The sequence below is a fragment of the Oryctolagus cuniculus genome, chromosome 2 (genome assembly GCF_051225735.1).
Source record: "Oryctolagus cuniculus isolate XC-2025 breed Fujian yellow rabbit chromosome 2, ASM5122573v1, whole genome shotgun sequence".
NCBI lineage: Eukaryota > Metazoa > Chordata > Mammalia > Lagomorpha > Leporidae > Oryctolagus > Oryctolagus cuniculus.
In genome coordinates, this window is record NC_142868.1 from 35,453,410 (window position 1) to 35,479,464 (window position 26,055).

The 26,055-nt window shown below is 45.1% G+C and overlaps 1 protein-coding gene across 50 annotated transcripts in view; it reads left to right on the top strand.

Moving 5' to 3' along the window:
* LIMCH1 (LIM and calponin homology domains 1) overlaps nt 1-26,055 on the top strand; it is a 346,429-nt gene that overhangs the window by 256,193 nt on the left and 64,181 nt on the right. For 26 of the 50 annotated variants that reach the window (XM_017350872.4, XM_070068162.2, XM_089327133.1 and 23 more), the window contains 2 exons: nt 1,563-1,758; nt 9,125-9,377. In XM_017350872.4, coding sequence (XP_017206361.4) covers nt 1,563-1,758; nt 9,125-9,377 — 449 coding nt within the window. Of the gene's footprint in view, nt 1-205; nt 1,185-1,562; nt 1,759-9,124; nt 9,378-10,590; nt 10,858-18,248; nt 18,549-22,158; nt 22,402-22,883; nt 23,211-23,981; nt 24,101-24,207; nt 24,320-24,772; nt 25,034-26,055 lie in introns of those variants that run through there. The other 24 variants (XM_089327123.1, XM_017350869.4, XM_070068155.2 and 21 more) reach the window with 4 other exon arrangements.

Here is a 26,055-nt window from a genome sequence, read left to right on the forward strand (position 1 = left end):
GTTTAGACTTCGCGATGAATCCTCAGCTCTTCCTTTCCCAGCCGTCACGCCTGACTTCTGTTCAACTCCTGATTAACACTTGACCTGCAAGCACACCACCTAGAGTTCCAAAGCTTCAATGCCTGCCTTCCTCGGGAGGGTCAGCTCTGCTGGACACACCCCTGCGGCTTAAGGACTACTTCTTGCTTCCCCCCCACCCCGCCCCGGGGCATTGGTAGCACCTCGGTGCAGAGCCTGCAGGGGGCTCCCCTCTGCCCTGCCCTTGCCCTCTCACCTACTCCCCTCTCTTGATGCAAAACTTGCATGTGCCTTGTGACTGACGGAACCCCTGTCCCTCCCTCTGGGGAGCAGGGTCAGAGGAGTTGGCTGTCATTGACAGAAGCAGCGAGCAAAGCCGTGGGCTCCCGTGAGCATCTTAGACGCTCTTGAGCAGTTTCCAGAATTGCTAACAGGGAGAACGCTTCTTTATTTTTCCTTTCTGTTGGGAAGGGTGCAGGGACCTTTGGGAGCATTCTGGAAAATCTACCGAGTGACTTGCCAGTCTTTGCAGAGTCATCTGCAGTCTTCCTTTTAAGCGACAGTCTGGGGGATATTAAAGTGAGGTTTATCTTTGAGTGACCAGAGTTATTTTTGTTTTCGCCAGCCCGGACTATTGTAATGAATGCTAAGGCACTGGTGGGAACAAGGCTTTTATTATAATACGAGGGTGAGGACGGCTTTGACTGACCTTTCTTCTGCTGGAGTTTCAGTGTTTTAGTATGTGCTGCTTGTGCTGGAAAGAATTTATAATCACAGGCTGTCAAAGACAGCCATTGTTCTCCCTGCTCTGAACATGTGGGTCAGCTACAAGTGCTCGCAGCTCCCCCAGCGCCAAGTGCTGGCCGAGAGCAAGAGCATGCCTGGATTCTTCTGAGGCATCAGGAAAAGCTGTTTGCATATTTTTCACTGCCCCCACCCCGTTTTTTTTTTTAACTTTTTGCCTCAGAAAGACAGCTCCCTTTCAGAGCTGGAATTTCCCTCCAAGGTAGCAGGACATGGAAGCGTGCAGCTCTAGGGTTTTGCAGGACCGATAGCGCTGCAGAACCCAATGCTGCCTGCATTTGCCAGACAGCGGCAACAGGAGCAGTCGCACGGCGCGTTCCCAGGCCAGACATGCAGCCATGGATTCTGAGAGACAGGGCAAGGTGAAGGGTTTTGTTTGTCCTTCTTGTTTTCGTCTGTCATTGTATTCCTGGAATCTGAACTTTGTGGTCCTTTATTCTTAATTCCTTCGCTTTTTTTGTTTGTTTGGCTGTAACAGTATGGGGTATGAGGCACTGGGGGTCTTTTGGGAAATGTGCATGGTGTTCCGGCTGGGAAAGTGCAACAGAGAAGGGTCGGGGAATTGAGTGGTGACCTGGAGACAGTGACCCATCCCATAGCTGGTTGCCAGAAGCTCTCCAGAGTGACGCGATGCGACTGGATTTTTTTGCAGACTACTGGAGGCTGATTTTCCTGATACCGTAGGCGCTCTCCGTCTATTGCAATCGTGTCTGTAATCAGTTCATTTTATTTCTCGACAGGAGACTGATGACATTGAGAGTCCTAAGCGCAGCATCCGAGACAGTGGTTACATCGACTGCTGGGATTCGGAGCGCAGCGACTCCCTCTCTCCTCCTCGGCACGGTCGCGATGACTCCTTCGACAGCCTCGATTCCTTCGGCTCCCGTTCCAGGCAGACACCTTCGCCAGATGTAGTGCTCAGGGGAAGCAGCGATGGTAGGTCGGAGTCTTAGTAAACTGCACATCTGGGAATTAAACCTTAACCGGGGGAGCGTAGTCAGTGGTGGAGGGCTGGGCACTGGGAAGGTGGGCTTCAAATGCACCTAGCTGGATGCTGGTCATTCTATCAACTGGTAGAAAAATGTCTTTGAGTGTTTTTCATGATCCTTGGAATTTGGGGTGGCTTTGCCAGAGGCTTATTTAAGCATTGCCCCAGTGAGGAGATCTTTGATGGGAAAACGTGTTACATCACTTCTCCCTTGGTCTCTGTGAATTACCACGCTGTGTGGACCGTTAGCTCATAAAGTGTGCCGGTTTATACGCTCTGGATAGGAGGAGGGGAAATATTTGAGTACCGCACTGTGTTATGTGAAAATGGATCAACTTCCAGCAAACTGGAAATGCACTCCCTACACTTACGAGTGTTCTGAAGCCTGGGATTTTGCAACTTTAATTGGCACGGTTTTTGGCAATCTGTCTGATGCTTGTGATACCTGACCAGTGGCTGGCTTGACGCAGGTGGCCGTTACTGTATAGTACCAACCCACACTGCCCGTTTCTTCTGGGTTTGATTGAAATCCTGAAGATTTTATCTCACCTCTAAGGAGTGATCATTGTTCTTCACAAAAATGTGTAGTCGTGTAGCCTGATGTAAATCCAGTGCCTATTTCTCAGAGCTGTTTGCCTTGCTTGTCTAGCTTCTTAGTAATTGTAGAGAGGGCTGGCAGCTTGGCTGTGCACGCGTAAACTTGCTGAAAGTTGGGGAGTTTGTTTCTTTGGTTAAGTGTATTCCTTAATTGATGGTAGTATTTCTAGATATAAGCCTACTATCCGAGATCAAGATTATCTTTTGTAGCTAAAAGATTCCTTTCAGCTGAGCAATTCTATACTATGAACATATTTGATTATCGGATGTCCAGGTCCCAAGAGTGAGTTAGTTATCGGCACTCAGCATCTCACCGAATCCCTCCCAGGAACCGTGACTCTCCCCGTCTGATGTTTGCTTCATAAATGAGCCTTGGGGAAGTTAAATAATAGCCCCCCCCTCAAAAAAAAATCACAGTCAGGAAGTGGCAGGACCATGTCAGATTCAAGAAATGTATGCTCTTGAGCCTAATGTACTCGCACTTCTTTCTCTGTGCCTAATAAATGTTTTATTCTAGAATGACTGCCCTACTGCTTTTGTTTAGAACTTAAACTTTCCAGCAAATAGGTTAGCCGCAGGGCTCTATAGTCTGTGACCCCTGAAGAATTCCATGGTGCATTGTGAGCCTCTTGAAAAACATTTCTAAAATTTTATATGACATCTCCCGTACCACCCACAGCACTAGAAGTGAAATGCCAAGCCCACCATCTACTTGAGCCTTAGCAAAGCCAAAATGTAGATTTACTTTAATAAAACGTATTTTAACCCAACTATTTCATCCATATTGTTTCGATTGTTGTGCTTTATTGCATTTCCTTCATCCTAGTTTTTTATAACCTGTAATATAGACCCTTTATTTCTTTTGCCATAAGCTTCAAGGGGTGCAGAATCTAAGACGGACCACATCTTGAAGGGATTTGAGGTGGTGATTGCTAATATTATGCTAATATGTATTGAGGCACAAGTTACTTTGCAGCAATTAAGATTGATAAGCTAGAGCCTTTTGATAAATGTTTTCTCTGCCTAAAGAATTACATTACATGAAATGCAGCTTTGCCAAACACCATTCATGAAAGAGCATCTAACACACAGATTTAACCAATCAGTCTGATACCTTGAGGCTTATGTTCCTGTAAACTAATCAAGACCTAATGAGGTTTTTAAAGAAAAACACATTTTTATCTGCCTTTTTAAAAAAGTCCCATGATTTTAGCCAAATACACATTGAGTTTTCTAAGCGTTTGTGCTATTTTTTTCTAAATGATACTAATCAAAAAGATTGCTAGTCCTAACAAACACTTCCAAATTTGGAAGGATATATATTTTTGTAAGTCTTGAAAATTTATTTCCTAAGACTCATAATTGAGGGAGGTCATCCCGTGAAATGCTTCAACTGGATACTGGCTCGTATGGAGAGTTTTCTATTTATTATTGATGTCCACTGACTCATTCAGTAAGGACAATCAGGAGCCCTTCATAGCACAAAGCTGTAGAGTCCCATGGTAAGTTCAGCCAGCCTGTCTTGCTAGAGGAGTGCCCACTTCCTCTCTCATCTGCACCAGCATCCCATCTGAAGCCATTTAATGGGTCTCATTGAAGAAGAAAATTCAGGGGCTGGGTTGTGGCAAAGTGGGTTAAGCTGTTGCCTGCAATGCTGGCATTCAAGCGCTGGTTCAATCCCCGGCTGCTTCACTTCCAATCCAGCTCCCTGTGAATACACCTAGGAAAGTAGCAGAAGATGGCCCAAGCAGTAGGACCACGGTCACCCACATGGGAGACCTGGATGGAGCTGTGTTCTCTGGCTAAAATCTGTGACTATTTAGGGAGTAAACCAGCAGATGCGTTTCTCTGTCTCTCTCTGTCTGTCTGTCACTCAGCCTTCTAAATAAGTAAAATAAATCTTAAAAAAAATGACAAAAATGCAAAATCTTCCACTCAGGTACTTTCAAATTAAGAACCTATTTATAAATATGATGCATCATGTTGAATGAATAACTTATATTGTAGATAAACAATAAATTAAGAGAGAGAAATAAGAAATGAGAAAACAGAGAGTGCTGGAGGAAAGTCAAAAAGCCAAGGGCTGAAGTTGTATATAGCAAAGATAGTTAAAGACAGAAGGACCCCTCTTGCTGTCAGGGAGAGAGAAATGCAGCTGAGTGGAAAGGAAGTGTCAATCTTTGATCAGGTTACATCATCACCTCGTGCTCTGCTGTGTTTCCCTAACTTTGGACATAAATAGAGAAGCCACCCTAGGGAATGCCCGGGCTTGCGGGAAGATGTGAACTCAGAATTGTTTGACCTCCTGGCCTCATGTAAGAAGAGTGCTAGTGTTTTCTGAAGCTGTGCCATGATGGCCACTTCCCATTCAATCCTCCCAACAGCCTGAGAGCTGTGTTATCACCTCTGTGTGTCCCATGCAGACCCAAAGGTACAAAGGATTTATTAAAAAAAAAAAAGATTTATTTATTGTATTCGAAAGGCAGAGTTACAGAGAGACAGAGGCAGAGAGAGAGAGAGAGAGAGAGAGAGAGGTCTTCCATCTGCTGGTTCACTCCCCAGATGGCCACAATGGCTGCAGCTGTGCCAATCAGGAGCCAGGAGCTTTTTCCAGGTCTTCCACATGGGTGCAGGGGCCCAAGGACTCGGGCCACCTTCCACTGCTTCCCCAGGCCACAGCAGAGAGCTGGATCAGAAGTGGAGCAGCTGGGACATCCCATATGGGATGCCGGCACTGCAGGATGCAGCTTTACCTGCTCACCACAGCGCAGGCCCCCAGAGGATTTAAATTTCCCTGTGTCACAAAGTTAACAGCTACAGGGGCTGAAATTAGACCCTGGATACTAAGTCCATAAGCTACACTTCCTCCAATTGAGCCACATTGCCCTGAGATATTTGTTAAGTTAACGTTTCTTCAAATGTCTGCGTTTCTTCAAATGTCTGTTTAAGACATTCATCAAAGAATGATTTGGGGAGTGAACCAGCAGGTGGAGGACCTTTCTCTCTGTCTTTCCCTTTCTGTCTGTAACTCTACTTCTCAAAAGTCAGAGTTACACAGAGAAAGGAGAGGCAAAGAGAGAGAGAGGTCTTCCATCTGATGGTTTATTCCCCAATTGGCCACAATGGCTGGAGCTGCGCCAATCCAAAGCCAGGAGCTTCTTCCGGGTCACCCACGCGGGTGCAGGGGCCCAAGGACTTAGGCCATCTTCCACTGCTTTCCCAGGCCATAGCAGAGAGCTGGATCGGAAGTGGAGCAGCCGGGTCTCAAACTGGTACCGATATGGGTTGCTGGGGCTTCAGGCCAGGGCATTAATCTGCTGCACCACAGCACCAGCCCCATAAATAAAATCTTTAAAAAAAAAAAAAAGAAGAAGAAGAAGAATTGGTGGAGGAGAGGAAGGTTCCCTTCTTAGGTACTAAACAGCATACTTTGAAACTTTCAGTTAATACATTATAGGTAATATAGGAGGATATTTCAGAAAGTTAATCGAAAGAATTAAAAGATAAGGTAATTTTGATGCAAAAGCACTGAAATCCATGCAGTTTTTTATAATACACATTTCCATGAACTTCTTGAAGACCTCTGTGTTTTATATATTTACACAAATAAAGTTTATGGATTATGGGCTGAGAATTGAGGGACCTGAGACAAAACTGTTGTATTCCTAAGTTTTCACAGTTGATAGAAGAATCATTTTCTTCTGTTTGTTTACTCAACAAAGCATAGTGCTGCCCTTAGGGCACTGAACATCCCAAGAGAAATCTGTCAGAGAGGCAAGAACTCTGGCTGGGTATTGGAAAAACAGAAATTGGAGTCTCAGGGCCGTTGCTGTGTCATAGAGGGTTAAGCCTGCACCTGCAGTGCCGGCATCCCATATGGGTGCCAGTTCGAATCCTGGCTATTCCACTTCCGAGCCAGCTCCCTGCTAATGAACCTGGGAAAGCAGCAGCAGCAGAAGGCCCGAATACTTGGGCCCCTGCCTGCATGTGGGAGACCCAGAAGACACTCCTGGCTTCAGTCTGGCCCAGCCTCAGCCATTTCAGCCATTTGAGGAGTGAAGCAGCAGATGGAAAATCAATCAATCAATCAATCTCTCTCTCTCTCTCTCTCTCTCTGGCTCTCCTTCTCTCTGTATCTCTGCCTTTCAAGTAAATAAATAAATCTTAAAAATAAATGAATAAATAAAAGAACTTGTGAATTTATCTTTAAAAAAAAGAAAGAAAGAAAGAAAGAGATAGGAGTCCAGGGCAGTCCCTAGCCAGCCATAGAGAAAAGGCCCCTTCAACCTTGGGGAGTCGCTGCTTCCCAACCTTTAATAAAATGGGGATAATAGATAGTATTTGCATATAATGCCACTTACAGAGGACTGTAAATATTTTAGAGCTGTGACAGATACACTTAAGAAAAGACTTGGGGTGGGAAAGGAGCTAAGTACTGAATCGATTAGTAACAAGTCATAGAGTGGCCAAAGCTTCCGAAGGACTACTGAAAGCGAGTGGCATGGATAATTTATAAACTGAATGTTTCATCCACAACAATGAACAACTTGTTTATGGTCAGTGCTTTTAACTTTTAAATGCATTATATCATTTCATCTACAGGGAAAATCACCACGTTTCTATTTTATAGAAAAGGACAGTCAAGTGTGCCAGAGACCCAGCCCACGAGAGCACAGCTCATTTCCGACTGACAGAAAGAGTAGTCAGCATTTATTAAAGTTATTCTGTGTCAGGTCCTGTACTGGTAGTTTTACATGAGTCCGATTCTCCCAACAGCCCTGTGAAGTAGGGGCATTACTATCCTCATTTTACAGGTTGGTAAACTGAGGTTTCAGCTGGTGAAAGATAATATGCAAAGTGAAATAGCTAACATATAGGGGACTCAGAATGAAGCGTAACTGGCTTAATCCCCAGGCATGGCCCCCTCTGCCAGGCTGCCACCTCTTTTTTCTTAGTTCAAGTCTCTTTTCTTACTTGTAAATAGGTATATTGTGTTATCAACAGAGTTGATTGATCTTGTTTGTAAAGCTCTCATTGCTTGGCTGGCGCCGCGGCTCACTAGGCTAATCCTCCGCCTAGCGGCACCGGCACACCGGGTTCTAGTCCCGGTCGGGGCGCTGGATTCTGTCCCGGTTGCCCCCCTTCCAGGCCAGCTCTCTGCTGTGGCCAGGAAGTGCAGTGGAGGATGGCCCAGGTGCTTGGGCCCTGCACCCCATGGGAGACCAGGAGAAGTACCTGGCTCCTGGCTCCTGCCATCGGATCAGCGCGGTGTGCCGGCCGCAGCGCGCCGGCCGCGGCGGCCATTGGAGGGTGAACCAACGGCAAAAGGAAGACCTTTCTCTCTCTGTCTCTCTCTCTCACTGTCCACTCTGCCTGTCAAAAAAAAAAAAAAAAAAAAATTAAAAAAAAAAAAAAAAAGCTCTCATTGCTTAACAGCAATCAACCAACTTTAAAATGGTGGATATCTATGCCAAAGTGTTCAGTTTTAGCAATAGCATCGTTCTAATAGATCTTAGAAACCTGATGAATGGGACTTGGGAAACAAGAATACTGTATAATTATTGGGGCTATTCCTCAACAAAAGGTCATTGTTAGTAACATTGAATTCTTTTGCATTGTCCAAAGCACTCTTTAAGCCTAACACAAATTTGATAATCTGAGGATGCCAACACGTGCAAAGGCAATGTGAATTCTTTAAAGCCCTGATTCTAAAAATACAAGGTAGAAAAAAGACAAGATCCTAGGGCATAGGGCCCACAGGAAGAAGCCACTGTCCCCATGCGAGGGGAACCAGACTCCCATCATAGGAATATGCATTTATTATATCTGAAACCACTTCCTGGAAGGCAAACCCTTTGTATAATACGAATCAGCCACTTTCCTGAATCCCTGTTCTTACATGTCTGTGCTCCTTGATTATAACATAAATTCTCAGCGTATTTCACAGGTTGGTTAAAGATACAGCAAAGTGAAAATCCTAGATAATTCTGATTTGTTAGAAATTCTAGCAGAGTGCGATGTGCAGCAGATGCTCAGTGAAAACTACAGTGGTTACGGGGCCGTCACCGTGCCTCACTTGGCTAATCCTCCACCTGCGGCGCTGGCATCCCATATGGATGCTGGCTTCTAGTCCTGGTTGCTCCTCTTCCAGTCCAGCTCTCTGCTGTGGCCTGGGAAAGCAGTGGAGGATGGCCCAAGTGCTTGGGCCCCTGCACCCGCATGGGAGACCAGGAAGAAGCACCTGGCTCCTGGCTTCAGATAGGCACAGCACCAGCTATAGTGGCCATATGGGGATGAACCAACAGAAGGATATTTTTCTCTGTCTCTCTCTCTCTCACTATCTAACTCTACCTGTCAAATTAAAAAAAAAAAAAAAAAGAGAACTATAGTAGTTAATTTAGTGAGAGTTGCAGAATCTCAGCAGGCATGTAGTGCTACCGCAAATGTGTGGCCCATTGTAATTCCTAGACACAGTTGGGCTTATCTCTATTTTCTGTTTTAATTGGGCATTTGTTTTTATTTTTTAGTTTTTTCCTGATTAGAATTGAGAGCTTTTGCCTGAGTAGGGACTGATTTAGACTGATACTTTAGATTTGCTAACTGAATCATTTAAGGGGGGAAATCTCTGAGACCCACAGGTCTAACCACGTCCTCAATACTGCATACTTGACATTGGGAATTTCCCTGCTAGCCCAGCACCCTTCTTCTCTTCCCCAGGGAGAGGAAGCGACTCTGAGTCCGACTTGCCACATCGGAAGCTACCAGATGTGAAGAAAGATGACATGTCTGCACGACGGACTTCCCATGGTGAGCCAAAATCAGCAGTGCCTTTTAACCAGTACCTCCCCAACAAGAGCAATCAGACGGCCTACGTCCCCGCTCCTCTGAGAAAGAAGAAGGCTGAGCGGGAGGAGTACAGGAAGAGCTGGAGCACTGCCACCTCCCCGCTGGGTGGTGAGAGGCCCTTCAGGTAAGGCCTGATCTGTGCTGCTCCCAGTGGGAGTGTGAGTGGTGTAGGAACTATAGCTCCTGGATATGAGTGGGGTTAAGTCATAATCTGAACTTGGATGGAGGATTACAAAGAGAGGCTGGCAGGACAGATCGTTGGAGAAAACTTGTCATGATAAAATATCAGCTTCCTGAAGGCACCTAGAAAAATGTCTAGCACTCAGTCGATATTCAACAAACACTTGTCTAACAAGCAGATGTACGAAACCAGTTCTATTGACAGGACATGAAGAACAGATCTGTCATGCATGTCTTTTCTGTGGAGCATGCCTGACTGCTAGTCTTGTTACATTAAGTGTAGAAAGTCTTTTATCTTTATGCAAAAAGACTTCTTTGATCAAGATGCAAGTTTATCTAGATACAAGCTCAGCTATAGACCAGTGCATTGGAATGTGCTTCACAATCTCGTGTAGAAACAGTCATATTGAATGGAAGATACACTGGATTTCTCATCTTTTTAGAGCAGGGGTGGTCAATCTTGACTCTGCCAAGGGCCATTTGGATATTTATAACATCATTTGTGGGACATACAAAATGATCAACTTAAAAATTAACCTGCAGTAGATTTATTTGACTATCAAGCCTCACCTGCAGCTGCCTTGGCAAGGTCAGACCAAATGATGTCGCAGGCCTTGTACAGCCTGTGGGCTGGACGTTCCCACCCTACTTCAGTGTTTTTCCTTATTCTCTAATTATGTTTTTATATTTATTTATTCATTTATTCAGCAAGTACTTACTGGTCATCCACTAGGTGCTGCCTCGTAGGCACTGGGGACCCAATACTAGACAAAGTCCCTTGCCTTCAAGGACCTTATACTAAAAGAAACTGTATGGTAGTCCATCTTGATTATGTATGATTTTCTTTCAATGAATGAACGTTTTATTGAAAGGTTTAACTATTGAACAAGACTAATGAATTTTACCTTTCCAACAGTAAAGATGTTTGCTTTCAAAATTAAGTTTGGAACGTTCTTAACCCGTATTGAGAGTATGATGTAATGTATTACTTCATAAATGGTTATGTCTAATTTTCTTCACATTACCAGGATCAAACTGCTTGCTATCACTTGTATTTTTTTAAGTAAAAAGTAATATCAGAGTGGTTGGGAGATAGCACTGGTCAGCTCCCCAGCCCAGTCTCTTGGTTTGGTAAACCATACTGTCCAACTCACCAGCTATCCTGAAACAATAGAGGAAGAGGGAAGTGACATGGGGTCTCTGGGTGAAGAGGACCCAATTGGCCAGATGGACGCAGGTGGAAATCCTTCTGATGCCGGGTTAGAATTACCCGACGGCAGTGGTAAGGGGCAGCCTCCTTCAGAGGGGACTACGGTGACACCCACGGCCAGGTCAGAAGAAAAAGATGCTGCCGAAGTTCAAAAGCGCAGAAGGCTAGAGCAAGCAGGAATCAAGGTCATGCCAGCAGCACAGCGCTTTGCCAGGTTAGCTCTGCGGGCTGAGGGCCCGTCTGGCTGCCTCTCTGCATGCCTTGGGAGTTTGCAATGTGTCTAGTGAGTCGGAGTTTTCAGCTGGCTTTCCCATTTCCTGCTTGGCCCATTGCATCACATTCCCTACTCTGAGCAAATAGAAGTAGACAGCGGTCTGCCTCTGGGCATGTCTCTGCTAAGTACTGAGGTCAAGTGTGACTTCCTTGCTGCTTGGTTAGACTTTGTCCTCCTCATGTGCTTGTGGTCAGTCATTTGTGGGCTGCAGGATTCACCCAGCGGTAACTTTGTATTTTTCTGTTGTTTATGGCTTGTTCACTTTCACACTACTCCTAAATGGCTCATATCTTTCTGTACACATCCCTAGAAAACTGTCAGTTTCTTGGAAATGAGGAACACCGTCTGTGGAAAGAGTAGCTGCCTTACGAAAAATGAGTTTATCTTCTTTGTCCCAAGGAAGAAGCAAGTAGGACTGAATTTACTTGACTCCTTATTTCCAAAACATGTTGATTGAAAAACCAAGCGTGCAGTAGTTACTTCTCTCAATTGTGACTAAGACCCTAGTGCGCACCTCTGATGGCTTCATATCCCCACTGAGATGGAGGCCTTCAGGGGTCAAAGCCACCAAAAACTGTATTTCTTCTATGTTTTCAGAAGCTGGCTAATTTTTCTTACATAATAATCACAACAATCTGAACAAGTAATAGTGCAGACCAAATTTAGTTGGCAGATGGACATTCGTCACGACAGTTTGACGGTTGGATTCCTTTGTCACTTGTGGTGCTGTTTAAGAGGTGGGTATTTGTTTGTTTCTCAGAAGAGGAGACTGAGGACCAGCAAGCAACTGGTCATCAGCACTGACCTGGGAGCCAGGTTCCAGCTTTCTGACCACAGCAGCACATCTGCCCTTAACTAACATTTTCCATTCCTCTGCACAACTCCACATGTGGTTGTTTCTGTGGTTCAGTCTTTAATGGAAATACCCAACATTAACTTATGTGGATTTAATCCTAGAGTAGCTTTGTGTTGATAAAAACCCAATAATATACTTTTTCCCTGTCTGTGGTATCCCACAGAGTCATGCCTACCCTGAACATGTACGGGCTTCTAGAAAGTTCTAACCTACAGTTGTGTTTGTGTTATAAGCAGCAGCTCTTGGGCTTCTGAAAGAATGAAGAGTGATGTTGTAGAAACTTACGGGCAACAGTAATCTAGAAAGCCTTACATTTTGACTCTGGGACCTTGTCACACACCTACTTCTTCTGCATTCCATGAGCATCCGTTTGTACCAGAGACAGAGGTCGGTGCTGAGAAGGTCACATGCCTCTTTTCAGACTTGTCCTGCTTCTGTCTTTAAGCCCAGGACATAGCAGAGTAGATCAGAAAGATAAGGGTATGAACTTACCCAAGATTTTACCCTTCCGTATCTTTGCCACACAGACCTGCATTTTTTATCATATCTGTAAAGTCTTGATGTCAGAGTTTACCAAGCCATCATCTCTGAATCTGCCACGAAGAAAGGGAGTGGGGAGCTGCATTAACCTAGTTGACACAGGAATCATGGAGATGGAGCAGAAAAGGAGAAACTGGGCAAAGACTGGGCACTCCATGAGGCTACCAGGCCACTACAGCAAATGGGAAGTTTATTTTTTTTTAATTTTTTTAACTAAAAAAATTTTTTTTAGTTTTTGTAATTTTTATTTTTTTGTCTTTTATGACAACTCCAAAGTGGTGTACACATGTAGAATCATGGTTAACTTAAAAATGTAATTTTGGTTGATGTATATTATACTGATGTGGTCATTTTCTTCTCTCAACCATATTTCCTGTTCTCTGGTTTCATTTTTACCTATTTACTCATGTTAGTTTTAATTCAGTGGAATTCTGCAAGTCAGTTAATGCCATCACACTTCTAATCTTCTGACTTAAAATTGGATTTAAGACAATTATGCATACTCCGAAAAGCAACGCAACACAGCTGCCCCAGACGCCCTGAATTCATTTGTCAGACACAGTTTTCAGCTCCTGGTTCACTCATAAAGGTTCCATGCATACCACACCACCAGCCTGGCATAACGAGATCTTTGTCGCTTACTTTTTGCAAGCCTCGACAGAGTTGAAAGTCATTATAAGTTTATCCACATTCAGGATCCTGCTTTTAAGTGGCAGAAAGTGCCTTAAGTAGAACGAAATGCCTGTGCTGGAGAAGAAAAGGATTCTTGATGTCTGGAGATAATATAAATCACTGACATATGCAGCAGTCGCTCAAATCATTTTAACCTCTGCCTGCTCTCTTTAACATCCAGATGAATTCTGGCCATCTCATCTTTGAACCCAGCAAGAAGCCCAGGATACTTCTTGTGGCCCATTGCTCAGCTGGGAGAGTTATGTATTTGCAGGGATGAATGAGAGTGGGGAGGCATGGGGGAGGGGTGTAACATATAGACAAAGAACAAAGCTTTGCTTTTGCAGATGGTTTTGTTTTGTTTTTGCTTATTTCCCAAGTACAAGTATTCTCAAACACCTCCTTGGCCGATTTTTAATACAATATACAAAAAGCAGCAAAGATGCCTGTTAATTCCATTTTTATGGAAGGTTAGAAACCCAGAAGTCCCAAGCTTCCTGTCAAGCAATATATTGGGAGGTGACTTAGCATCGAGGGACAAGGAGTAGAACTTCTTAATAAATGTGTAGAGTTTGGTATTTATTAGAGTTTCTAATGAAGTAAAAAAGTGTATAAAATACTTTTACTCATATTTTATGATTTTGCTAACTTAATTACCCCCTCAAATATAAGACTCTGCCAAAAAAAAAAAAAAAAAAAAAACCAAACCCAAGATTCCGGTTTTTAAGAGGATAGAATAAGAACCAAGATTCACTTCCCCTGAATTAAAATGCCATGGAGATTTGCGTTCTCTTACTCAGTGTTTCCCATTGGAGAAGTAAACTTTTTTTTTTTTTTGCACTGAATTATAGGTTTCACGTGATTGGACTTCGTTTCTAATTGTTTTCATATGTTTCAGTATTTCCTGCTAGTCTGTGAATCTTCTCAACCACATAATAATTAATTACAGAAGGACAAAAAGTCTCCGAGGAACAATAGACATTTTAGAGAGTTTAGAGGAAGAGCAGGTCCAGCAGGCGCCAGACACGGAGCCGCTCACATCCGTCCTCACCGGAACTGACTCCTGACCGCTGCTGCGCGGATCAGTGGGTCCTGGGGACAGGCAGGCGCGTGGCTTGTGCGACCCGACCCGTGTGGTGCTGGGTGCAGCTGCCCTGCCCCGGAGATGAGTGGGGACCAGTGACATTCCCAGGAACACTAAGCGGCTTTTCTGGAGAGCCCAGTTTCTTTCAATAGAACCAGCAGGCTGCGGGTCTGAGCTGGCTGCCTCTGTGTTGCCCGGTGAAAGACAGGGAAAGACAATGGCAGCTCTTCCTGATCTCATTCACTCTGAAATATGCAAGCCTTTGAAACCTGGAGACAAGAGCTTTTCTCTCTCCTGCCCTGCTGTGGGTCTGTGATTTCTTCTACCATGACAACCTTAGCCTGGTTTTTTTTTTTTAATTATTTTATTTTTTGACAGGTGGCGTGACAGTGAGAGAAGCAGAGAGGGAGAGATCTTTCTCCTACTTGTTCACTCCCCAAATGGCTGCAATGGCCAGACCTGGAGTAGGCTAAAGCCAGGAGCTAGGAACTCCATCCAGGTCTCCCATGTGTGTGGCAGGGGCCCAAGCACTTGAACCATCTTCAACCGCTTTCTCAGGTGCATTAGCAGGGAGCTGGATTGGAATAGAGCAACCAGGACTTGAACTGGAGTTCAGTATAGAGCTACCAGCATCATAGGAGGCAACTTAACCCACTGGGCCACAACACCAGCTCCCTTATTTGTTTGAGATGAGGCTGGTCAGGGTTGCTAGGTCAGTCACAGGTCATGGCGTTTCTCATCTCACCTGGGGCTATGTTCCTCCCAAAAAGCGAGCCCGTGCTTCCTACGGAAGCAACTCTCCTTTACATGACCCAAATGAAAGAAAAGTTACAACCTCACCGTGAACCTGAAGCCGGATAGCCTGTGTCTACCTATTATGTTTATTTACATTAAGTTCTCTAAGTTCAAATAACTTGAACTAAAGATCCTGTTATTCTCCTCTGCGTAGTAGCCATCATTATTCCTATCTGGCAGTGTTGTCATGAAAGTTAGTACATCTGGCATGTACGAGCTGCTCAGGGAGCTGTAGTTACTGGAACATCAAATCAAATATACCAGTTTCCTAATGAACTGCACTGGAGGTCCTTCAAGGAAAGACAGAAAAGCCATTTGTATATTTGGTAGCCATACACCTGTAAACACAAACCTACACTTTACGAGGGCACCCCAGAATGTTCAGGGAAAAATGGCATTGAAAAATAAGTCAATTCCAAAATGTTTTGAAACCCATGCATAATTTTTGTAAGAACATGTTTTCCATAAACTTTGACAGACCCCTCATAGCTGTATCATTTATTTCATAGTCAACAGTGACAACCCAGAATCTGTATTATTATTTTAAACCCTGTATAAGCCTGCCTTGAAGCTCTGGATTTGCAAGATTCAAGCAATTAGCAAAAAAAAAAAAAAAAAAAAAAAATCATTGTGACAATTTTTCAAGTGGGCAGGGTGTGTCTTTAAGTGGCCAATGATACGGAAAGCTTTCTTTAACTCCCTTTTATTAAGTCCACATATCTAAATTGAGATCATTTGAAAGGAGTCCTGCCATACTGGGCACTGAGCCTAAAACGAAACAGACGGGAATTTGTAGCCAGGCTGGGTTCACGTGATACATAAGGTACCAGATTCTCTCTGCTCAGTTTGGCATCGAAAATTGGCAGGGCCATTTGCATAAATGTATGTATTTTATTCTGAAGAATTCTGCATGAATTGAAGCCCAGGACTAGTGCTGCTCTTGGACTTGCAAGGTTGAAGCTGAGAATCTGACCCCACAGTGGTATACTAGGGTCTGTGGGCTGTGTGCCTCCACACTGGGGTAGGAACTTGAAAGGGCTTGGTAAACCATACAGGATTGTGCAGATACTGTAAGGTATGGCTACTTAGCATTCTGCCATCATCACTGCTGTCTATAACCAGCAATGCAAATCACGCCTCCATTCTAAGCACAGCTCTCAAGAGCCCCTTATTTAGTAACCAGCTCGCCTCTCTGGCTCCTGTTCTTACAGTAATGATAATGTGCTATTTTCTGTATGATGCTGTACTTTCAAAACCGTTCCTGGCATCATTCTTGTTTAATGAGTAGGGCATTGGTCCCTTTACTATCACAGGGCAAGCCCTCTGAAGCCAGGCTGCCTGAGTTTGAATTTTTTTTTTTTTAATTTGAGAGGCAGAGTTACATACAGTGAGAGGGAGGGAGAGAGTGGTTTTCTATCCTCTGCTCTGCAAATGTCCTAATGGCTGGTGCTGGGCCAATCCGAAGCCAGGAGTTTCTTCCAGGTCTCCCACGTGGGTGCAGGGACCCAAGTACTTGAGCCATCTTCCACTACTGTCCCAGGCACAGTAGAATAGAACTGGATCAGAAGAGGAGCATTCGAGACACAAGCCAGGGCCCATAAGGCAAAGGCTTAATCTACTACACCACAGTACCGGCCCCGTGGGCTTGAATTTTAATATAAGCCCTAGCTCTTCAACCTCAAGTACATGTTTTTTGTTTGTTTTTGGTTTTGGGGTTTTTTGTTTTTGTTTTTGTTTTTGTTTTTGTTTTGGACAGGCAGAGTTAGTGAGAGAGAGAGAGAGACAGAGAGAAAGGTCTTCCTTCCGTTGGTTCACCCCCCAAGTGGCCGCTACGGCCGGCATGTTTTGCCAATCCGAAGCCAGGAGCCAGGTGTTTCCTCCTGGTCTCCCATGCGGGTGCAGGGCCCAAGCACTTGGGCCATCCTCTACTGCCTTCCTGGGCCACAGCAGAGAGCTGGACTGGAAGAGGAGCAACCGGGACAGAATTCGGCATGGTGACTGGGACTAGAACCTGGGGTGCCGGCGTTGCAGGCAGAGGATTAGCCTAGTGAGCCGTGGCGCCGGCCAAGTACATGTCTTAACCATGTCTCAGTTTCCACTTGCCAAAATGGGGATGATAATGACTCTGACCTCCAGAGTTGGTGTTAGGGTACAAGAATTCTAGCACAGAGTATGTGCTTAATAACCATTTGCTATCTTCGTGTCATCATCGATGTGTTCTTTTACATGGCATTCCACTGCTCTTCTGCTGTCAGCCAGGCTAATTCCTCCTGTCTTCATTTCTGAGATGAGTTTGTCCTTTGTGGATAAAGAATTTTTTTCTTAAGCCTCTCTCAGAAAGCAGATCAAAGTTGACAAACTTTGTGTAGAAGCCAAGGTATTATTTAAGAAGATAATAAATGATGACAAAAGGTTTCAAATTCATTATAACTAGAAGCAAGGCTGGTCTTATACATAAGTAGAGGGGTGGCGGTTTGTTTGTATGTCACGTAGGCACAATGATTGCAGGCTTCCTCCATCTCAGAGCAAAAGCAAAAACAAAATAAAGTGGAAAAGGTCCTAAGACTTACTGCCTGATGATCCACTATTAAACTCCATGTCTCCAGGAATTTAAAGTTCTTAAGTTTCAAAAGGGCCTTCACGATCCCTTTGAAAATGGCCCATAGTAATCATTTCAAATCCATTCCAGCAAAATTTCGCACCACGATTTACTGGCCACCTATCATATGCCCGAGAAGCAGTGCTGGAAGGTGGGAAGTCAGGGGGGATGGCAGGGTGCAGGGCAAGATGAGCTTTTATGCCTTGGGTCCACTCTGCGAGTGCTCCTAAGCTCTTCCAGATGCGTCAGGTTAACTCAACCCTGCAGAAAGCCCTTCGTCACAGTTTGCGATCCAGTGCACATTCTGGGTGTGCTGTCACATAGCTAGAAGCGTTCATCTTCCCCCTGAGATCAGTTTCTTGGTGGCTCAGTGTTCTGCCCTGTCAGTCACAAACAAATCTGAATACCTGCTGGGCGCATTACTCATATGCTAAAGAAAAAAGAACAGCAGCAAAGAGTGTTCTACTTCTTCTCAATTTGATGGGAAGAATTTGCATTGTCACTTTCAGAGCCATTTAGGATCCTGTCCTTCTGATGCTGGCTGGAGCTCTGAAAAGCAAAGCGAATTTTAGTATCGCTGGTTTCTACGGAAGAAAATGAAGGCTTTCCAGTCCACCCTAACTACGCTGTAACTCTGGACTAAAGTAGTCAACAGATGCCATTTGAACTAACAATACCTAGAAGACTTTTCACTAACAGCATAGTTGTCTGTCTGGAGAGGGGGACTTAAAGTGTTCTTGATCTGATCACATGGTGGGGAGGTACATTTAATTTTGCTCTATCAGTCAAAAGCAATTGGGAGAAGAGAAGGACACCATTTGTGATATTATCCTTCGCAAAGAGAACCCTTTCCTGACCCATCAGCATGGCAAAGATTCTGAGTCAGAAGACGAAGTTGCGTGTCGACTGCCCGATCTTGTGAAAGATGACTTTGCTGCGAGGAGAGCAAGGATGAACCAACCCAAGCCAACGGTGCCACTGAATCAGCTCCTCTATGGGCCCTATAGAAAGAAAGAGGCAGAGACATCAGATGGCAGCAAACCCGCCAAAGGAAACTCAGAGAAGAAAAGCCTAGAATATAAAAGGTGTGCACTGTGGTGTGTGTGTGTGTGTGTGTGTGTGTGTGTGTAGATGTCTGTGAGAGAGAACATAAGTAAAAGTGATTTATATCAGCCCTGCCCCTCTTTCCCACCCCATTTACAAGTAATTTATAGTGGTGGCTTACTTTGAAGTAGAACTCAAAATATCCGACTTTTACTAAATGCCTAAATGTAGATGGCAGAGAGTAGAGTGGCCATGTCCAAATGAGGGCTGAGTTAGTCATCTGGGTGCTGGTGTCATTGACTGGCATATGTAGCCATTCTTTGCCTACTGAGCAATAGCCACCATTTAAGGATGCCCCAGTCCGTCCAAAGGTAGCAGAAAACATAGTTATTCCTTTGCTATAAGTGTTTCTCCCATTAGCTGCTTTTAGATGTTGGAAAGGGGGAAACGGGGCTTGCTCTTTCCTTCACAAATGATGGTGGATATTTTCTACCAAAAAACTCTCCAAACATGTAATCCACTCAGGTGTTCTATCAGGGAAGTTATTTTCAAAGGAATTCCCTTCTCCCAGTTTTCTTCCCTTCTGTTAGATATGTTGGACATCACTTACCTAAAGTCCAAAATGCTCCAAAGTCTGAAACATTTTGAGCACTGACAAAACGCCGCAAGTGGAAAATTCCACACCTGACCTCCTGTAATGGGTCACAGTCAAAACACAGGGACACTAAAGACATCATATAAAATGACTTTCAGGCTGTGTATGTAGGTATATATAAAATATAAAAGAATCAAGTTTAGATTTGAGTCTCATTATGCACATGCAAATATCACAAAATCTGAAATAAATTTCAAATCTGAAGCACTTCTGATCCCAGACTAACTGGATAAGAGATATTCAGCATGAATGTGCTGGAGCCAACTGGAGAACAGAAAATGTTAGTAGAATGTTATTTGGCCAGTAATTTTTGTCTGAAGAGCAGCAGAGCATCATTTCAGATGTGCACTTGTGAATTTCATCCTGCAGAGTTTATTTTTCCTTATATCAAAATCAGAGTTAATGTCTTTGTTATCAAATTGTTATGTTTTTGGAGATTTCAAAGTTGGTTGAATTAACTTATCTGTGCTTTACACAACTAAAAATATTTTTGGCCGAATTATTGAGCCTAGTAGAATTAGTGGTATTTCAGGGTTTTATTAATTTTTTAAAGGAAGTTCCAGAGGCAGGTATTTGGCCTAGCCATTAAATTGCCAGTTAAGATGCCCACGACTTGTATCAGAATGTCTGGGTTGATTTCAGCTTCCTGGTGATGCAGACCCTGGGAGGCAGTAGGGACAGCTCAAGTAATTGCATTCCTGGATTGAGCTCCTGGTTCCTACTGTTGGCTTCAACTCAGCCATCACAGACATTTGGGGACTGAACCAGCAGATGGCAGCTTTTTCTATTTCACTCTGCTGTTCAAAAAAAGAAGAAGAAGAAGAAAAAGAAGTAAATGAATAAAAATTTAAAGGAAGTACCAGATACAAGACCTGTGAGAGATTCCTGCAGGTAGAACAGGTAGACATTAGAGCAGAGAAAACCAGCACCATATTTTTCCAAGACACCCTGTGGCCTCAGGAGCTCTGAGTCGTTGTGGTTCTTCTTGTTATGCCTCATAGCAAACCATCCATGGAGGGCCTTGGGGTAGAGCCCAGATGTTGCAAGTACAACAAATCCTTTTGGATAACCAATTGCATCAAGGCATATGTAACGTGAGTTAGGAAGAGGAGTTGCTTTTGTATCTCCCTTTTTTCTTTTCTTATCAATGTAGTTTTAATTTGTGATATTTACAAGTGCATTTGTCCGTTGTGACCTGACTGGGGTCTCAGCTGTGGGTCTGAAACAATCCATGACCTCTCTAGAGAGCTTCAAAAAACTAATTTTCAGCCGGCACCGTGGCTCAAAAGGCTAATCCTCCACCTTGTGGCGCTGGCACACCGGGTTCTAGTCCCGGTTGGGGCGCCGGATTCTGTCCCTGTTGCTCCTCTTCCAGGCCAGCTCTCTGCTGTGGCCAGGGAGTGCAGTGGAGGATGGCCCAAGTGCTTGGGCCCTGCACCCCATGGAGACCGGGATAAGTACCTGGCTCCTGCCTTCGGATCAGCGCGGTGCACTGACCGCAGCGCGCCGGCCATTAGAGGGTGAACCAACAGCAAAGGAAGACCTTTCTCTCTGTTTCTCTCTCTTACTGTCCACTCTTCCTGTCAAAAAAAAAAAGTCCCAAAAAACTAATTTTCAAAAGGAAAAAAGATGAGATTCCTTATAGCTTTTTGCTATACACTTTCTTGATCCCTTTCCCCAAGCTAAAAGTAAATAGGAAATTTTGTGGCTTTGCTGTTTGAATAGGCTCTAAAAATACACCATGTCATCCAGGCAACAAATGAATACCTCCTGCTTTTCAGGATTGGGAGATAGATGATTAATAGATAGATGATAGATGATAGATAGACTTTTAAGATTTACTTAATTATTTTTTTTGAAAGGCAGAGTGACAGAAAAATTTTCTATTTGCTGGTTTATTCCTCAAATGCAATTAAGAGCCAGGATTGGTCCAGGCTGAATTCAGGAGCCAGGAACTCCATCCAGGTCTCCTATGTGGGTGACAGGAACCCAAGTACTTGGGTTATCATCTGCTGTCTTAACCAGAAGCTGGATTGGAAGCATGGAGTAGCCGGGACTTGAACCGGCACTCCAATATGGGATGCAGGAGTCCCAAGCAGTGGCTTAACCCACTGTGCTGCAACACCTGCTCTGGGTGATATATTTTTTAAAAAAATCAGTAGGTCATATTTATATATATTTCTGAGACTTTTTTTGTATCCAAAGAAGCATACTTCTTTTAGTATGCCTGAATGTTTATGCATATAGATGCCACAGCTTTGGTTTATATTACATTACAACACTGTCAACATGAGCCAGCTAATGTTCACTTCTTAGAGGAACAATTGAAAATATCAGTGGTGAAGAACAGGGCACTGACTCTGGAAATCCAAATAAAGGAGACACAGTCTCTGTTCTTCAAGTTTACGTTAGGCAAACCCAGCCAATACTGCAAAGCTGAGACTGAGTTTTTGACACATTGAATCTTTCTGTCCAGAATCAATTTAAATGCACTTTCTGGCAGTTGTGGGTTTATGGTTGAGATGTTTAATATAGTAACATGGTTCCTGCTATCTCCAAACTAATCCTAGAATTTGGATCACACAGAGCTCCTTACTAACATTTTACTGGTGCAGTAAAAAACATTCCAAGAGGACTAAGGGATTGAATCAGAAAACGTGAATGCATTGCAGTGTGGGAATCGGGCATCGTCACTGGCAAAGCAGAATCTCATGGTGGATCTTCCTGGTCTTTTCAGCGAGTCCTGGCTTCTCTTCCTAAAGTAGAGCCCGTGATTTGCTAGACAAGCTCTGTCTCCTTCTAGTGTTAAAAGAGCAGCGTAGATCGAAGTCCTCAGAGCTCCCAAGGAGTCCGTATTTTTTGCGAGAGAGAATGGCGTTTCTAGCATTGTGTTCTGTCCTCAGCCTCTGAGTTTCCGGGCTTGACATTCTGTTTGTCTGCTCCCCTTCCTTGAACCCCGACTTTCCGATGGCGTGGGGCTTGGATCCAAATGACAGAAACCAGGGCAAAGCAGAAGAGCTGAAGTCAGTAGCGACCTGTATTACGAGGGCCCAGGAGAGTGAACCAGTGGAAGAGGGAGGGAAGAAGGTGCCAGATCTTTACAAGGACGACCTGGCCCAGCGGAGAATTCAGGGCTGCCTCGGCCCTCACCGCGAGGCCCCAAGCTTCATCATACCCTCCAAGATAACAGAAGCTGACTTGAAGACGTGGGAGAGACTGCAAGTGTCAGGAAAGACGAGGTGTGTCATGTTTGCCCCAGTCGGTCGTACGGTTTAGCTCTGCAGGAATCAGGTGCTTATCCTTGACCATTTTGTATTTGGATGGCTAGACGGAGTGCCTCTGAATACAGAGGAAACCAGCAAGTTCTGTGTGAAATGAAATTTATTAATACTCAAAGTTACAAGCCACATGGACCAAAAACATCCTATTTCACCAGCTGAATTTTTCAATAATTTTCATTAGCCCACTGTACCTAAGATTTTCCTGTGCCCCCACTCATGATATTAGAGTTAATACTTTGAATGCAAAAGAAACTCCAAGCACTATTTACCTGGGTGAGATAATGATCGTTTCTTCATTTGATTGGTCAAGGGAAAAGCAATGCTGCTCTAGCCGTAGAAATATCTAGGATTTTTTTTTTTTTATCTAGGATTATTTAAAACCCTCTTCTTGATTCATACTTGCCTTAGAAATCTCTGGAACTTATTTCTGGTTCTGATAGGGACGGAGATTCTCAGCAAATCTGTGCCCCCGAGCCTCTACCAGAAATTAAAGCAGAAACCGCCATCCGCGATGACTTTGCCAGCCGCAAAGCCAGGGCCTATAAGAAAGCTTCCGGCCCAAGGCAAAAATTTGTGCACTTCGGGCCGGTGACAGAGATAGACCAGCAGAAGTGGAAGCGGCTCAGCATTGGCAAGGCGGGGCCCCGGGAGGAGGTAGGAGTCGCCGGTCACAGCAGCAGGCTGCCAGCACACCCTGCATCCCCTGCCTCAGCCGCCGGCCCTGGACTAAAGGAAGACCCAGTGCTCACTCGGCAGGATGACTGCAGGTATCTTTCAGCACCCACGTGCAGGGAGAGCCATGTGAGAGCTGCAGCCTCTTGCTAAGGGTCTGCACCCTAAACACAGCCCTAGAGGTGACACAGTTGACTCTTTGCAGGGACCACCTGGGGGCAGCAGGTGTGTGAAGTGCAAATGGGGGCAGGCATCTTGATTTTGTTGCACCAGAATGGGTGCCTGGGAACACCAGCAACCTCAGCATAGGACCCTTTCCCCTCGGTGGCCCCAAGCTCTGCTTTCTTAGTTGAACACACTGAAGGAACTCCATAGGCGAAATGTTTTAATGGGGTCTTTAATGTTTCTCCTAAAGATCTATTGATAAAAAGTGGATTTCTCTGTAACCTTGCTCTGCCCTACGCCACAGAAAGAGGAAAAAAAATAATGGTATCCTGAGTCCAAACTTTGCAACTATCAGTAGATCCAGAAAAAATGTAAAGGACTCTGATATTTCAAAAGTATTGAGTGGAGAAGGCTGCTCTTTGGGGAGTTTCTGTAAGTCAGGAGTTTCCATAGGAGAATCCCCATTCAGGCTGGTTCCAGACTTTGGGGGAGGTGACAGCTATGCATATAAAGAAACTCAGCGGACTCGGGCCACCTTCCTCCACTCACTCAGGCCCTTGCTGCACACTGCAGCCTCCCTAGCTGGCCTTGGGGTGAGAGCAGCTGAGCCCCCTGGATCTTCCGTCTCAGCGCCCCAGGAGGCCTCCTTTCATAACCCTTTCTCCTCTTCTCCCTTGCCACCCATGCCACTTGATCCACAGAATAGTGAATTCTGGCCTAGATGACTATTGCCAAAGGGACTCGAGGCTGGCTCCTGTGCCGGAGTCTCAGGAAGAGTGGGCCAGCAGTGTGGGCGAGTGCCCCGGGAACACGGAGGAAGGTGAGGAGCAGCGTTCCTGCCTGGCTGAGAGGTGAAGGGTCACAGGTGGGGTCAAGGCCTCCGGGAAGGCTGTTTCCTAGCAGTAAAGCGATCCCCTCTGGCTTTAGTTACATCCAAACCGGCGCCACAGGGTGGCAAAGAAGAAAATGAAGGAGTTGCTCCAAGAGCATCTGCGATGTTGCCCGAGGCAGAATGCCCGGCGGAGAGCAGCCAGCCCCTGTGAGCTCCTGCCTGCCTTCCGTGCTGTGCTGCCTCTGCTGCGTGTGGCCGGTGTGTTCCCAACAGCAGCTGAAGGGCACCGTGTGCGCTCGCCCGGTGACTGTCGCCGTGGGGAGGAGAGTCGCTCACAGCAATGTCCCCATGGCAAGATCTGAGCCCTGCTTCTAGTGCCGCTCTAGGGAGAGATTGTGGCCTGTGCATGTGGCTGGGGACTGGCCAGGTTTCATTTGCAGGAATCATGAAAACCAGGAGGGGAACCATTCCCGTGTGAGTGCCAGCTGCATGGCAGAGGGTCTCCGTATTAAAAAGGGGGTCACCTACTACTCTGCTGCTGCGTGCTGCTGCCTCCATGGCTGTTGCCTTCTGTCTTGGATGAATGCCAGTGAGTGACGCTACTGAAAATAGCATTAGTGCTAAGCAGCCTTTGACCGGCTGGGCTGAACGTTGCTCTAGTGCCTGTCCTCTGGCCTCTGAGCGGGAGCCGGCAGGGGCTGAAGAGAAGGCGGAGGAGTCAGCAGCGCCTGCCTGGAGTGCCAGTGGACCGAAAGGCCAAGGAAAGCTCTCTGAGTCACAGAAAGATGACACAATGGCCAGGACAACTGGGGAGTCCCTGAGTCACCCTGGATCCAGCCCAAACCAGTGCCTTCCGGTTCCATTTGCAAAGCAACAGGAGGTCGAGGAATCCGCTGAGGATCCACCCGTGAAGGATCGGAGGTCAGGTGGCCTGTGCCCTTGTGACTTTATTTCCCCAGGCTGCGCCTTGGAATATGCTCTGAGTGTTTTATTAATGCATCTTGGTGCATCAGAGACACTTACCTGCTAGTGCCAGCAGCAACGGAATGACTAAAATCGGCCTGACCAAGATTTTTTTTTTCTTCTTCTTTGCATGTAGGCAGGGGCTAAAAGCATAGTTTAGTGGTGAATTTACCTGTTATGTATTTTCCCACTCTCATCCTTGTGGTCAGAACAAATGGAAATTCTTTTGTCCTTTCCTGGTTCCCATAGGAACCTTTGAGCAAAGGGGTTGAACTTCTTCTTGACCTACTTGATCTCACTCTGATTCCAGGTCCAAAGAGGATGAAAATTACTTATAAAATTTGTAATCAGTTGTTCAACATTAGCAAACCCTCACTGCCTTCCAGAGATAGGCTTTCTGTCTTTTCCCTGCTCTGCCTCGATTTCAGATGAAGAGTAGGGGTTTATGCTGTAGAATAAGGCAATGCTGAAGCCTCCATTGCCATTTAATAGGAGTGGTGTATGTTTGTTACAAGCGTGATCTGCCTGATCAATGCACAGCAAAGGAGTGAGGAGTGTTTTTCATAGTTGTAAGTTCTCTAGAAAATAGGAAATGTTGGAGTTGTGCTGTCAAAGGATTTAGATGTCAGTGGGACAGAGTAGCAAGAAGGGAGAACACATGTGATCCCAGTTCATGTCGATATCCTGTCCATCTCTATCGCCTGGATTTAGCCTGTTTTACATTCTTGTGGATAATAGCAACATTGGGTAGAGCCTTTACTACAACACAATTTTCAGGAAGCAGGGACGGTATTTGTGCTTTGCAGCCATGGAGCCCTGTGTAGCGTTTTCAAAGTGCGTCTGCTCCTCTCGCTCACCCTCTCCTGGGAGTCCATGGGTAAGTTCCATGGATGTTAGCTCCATCCCACACACAGGAAGCCTAACATAAAGTGAAGTGAGTGGGCCACACGGGGTTCCCGGCAGGTGAGCCATCAACCTGG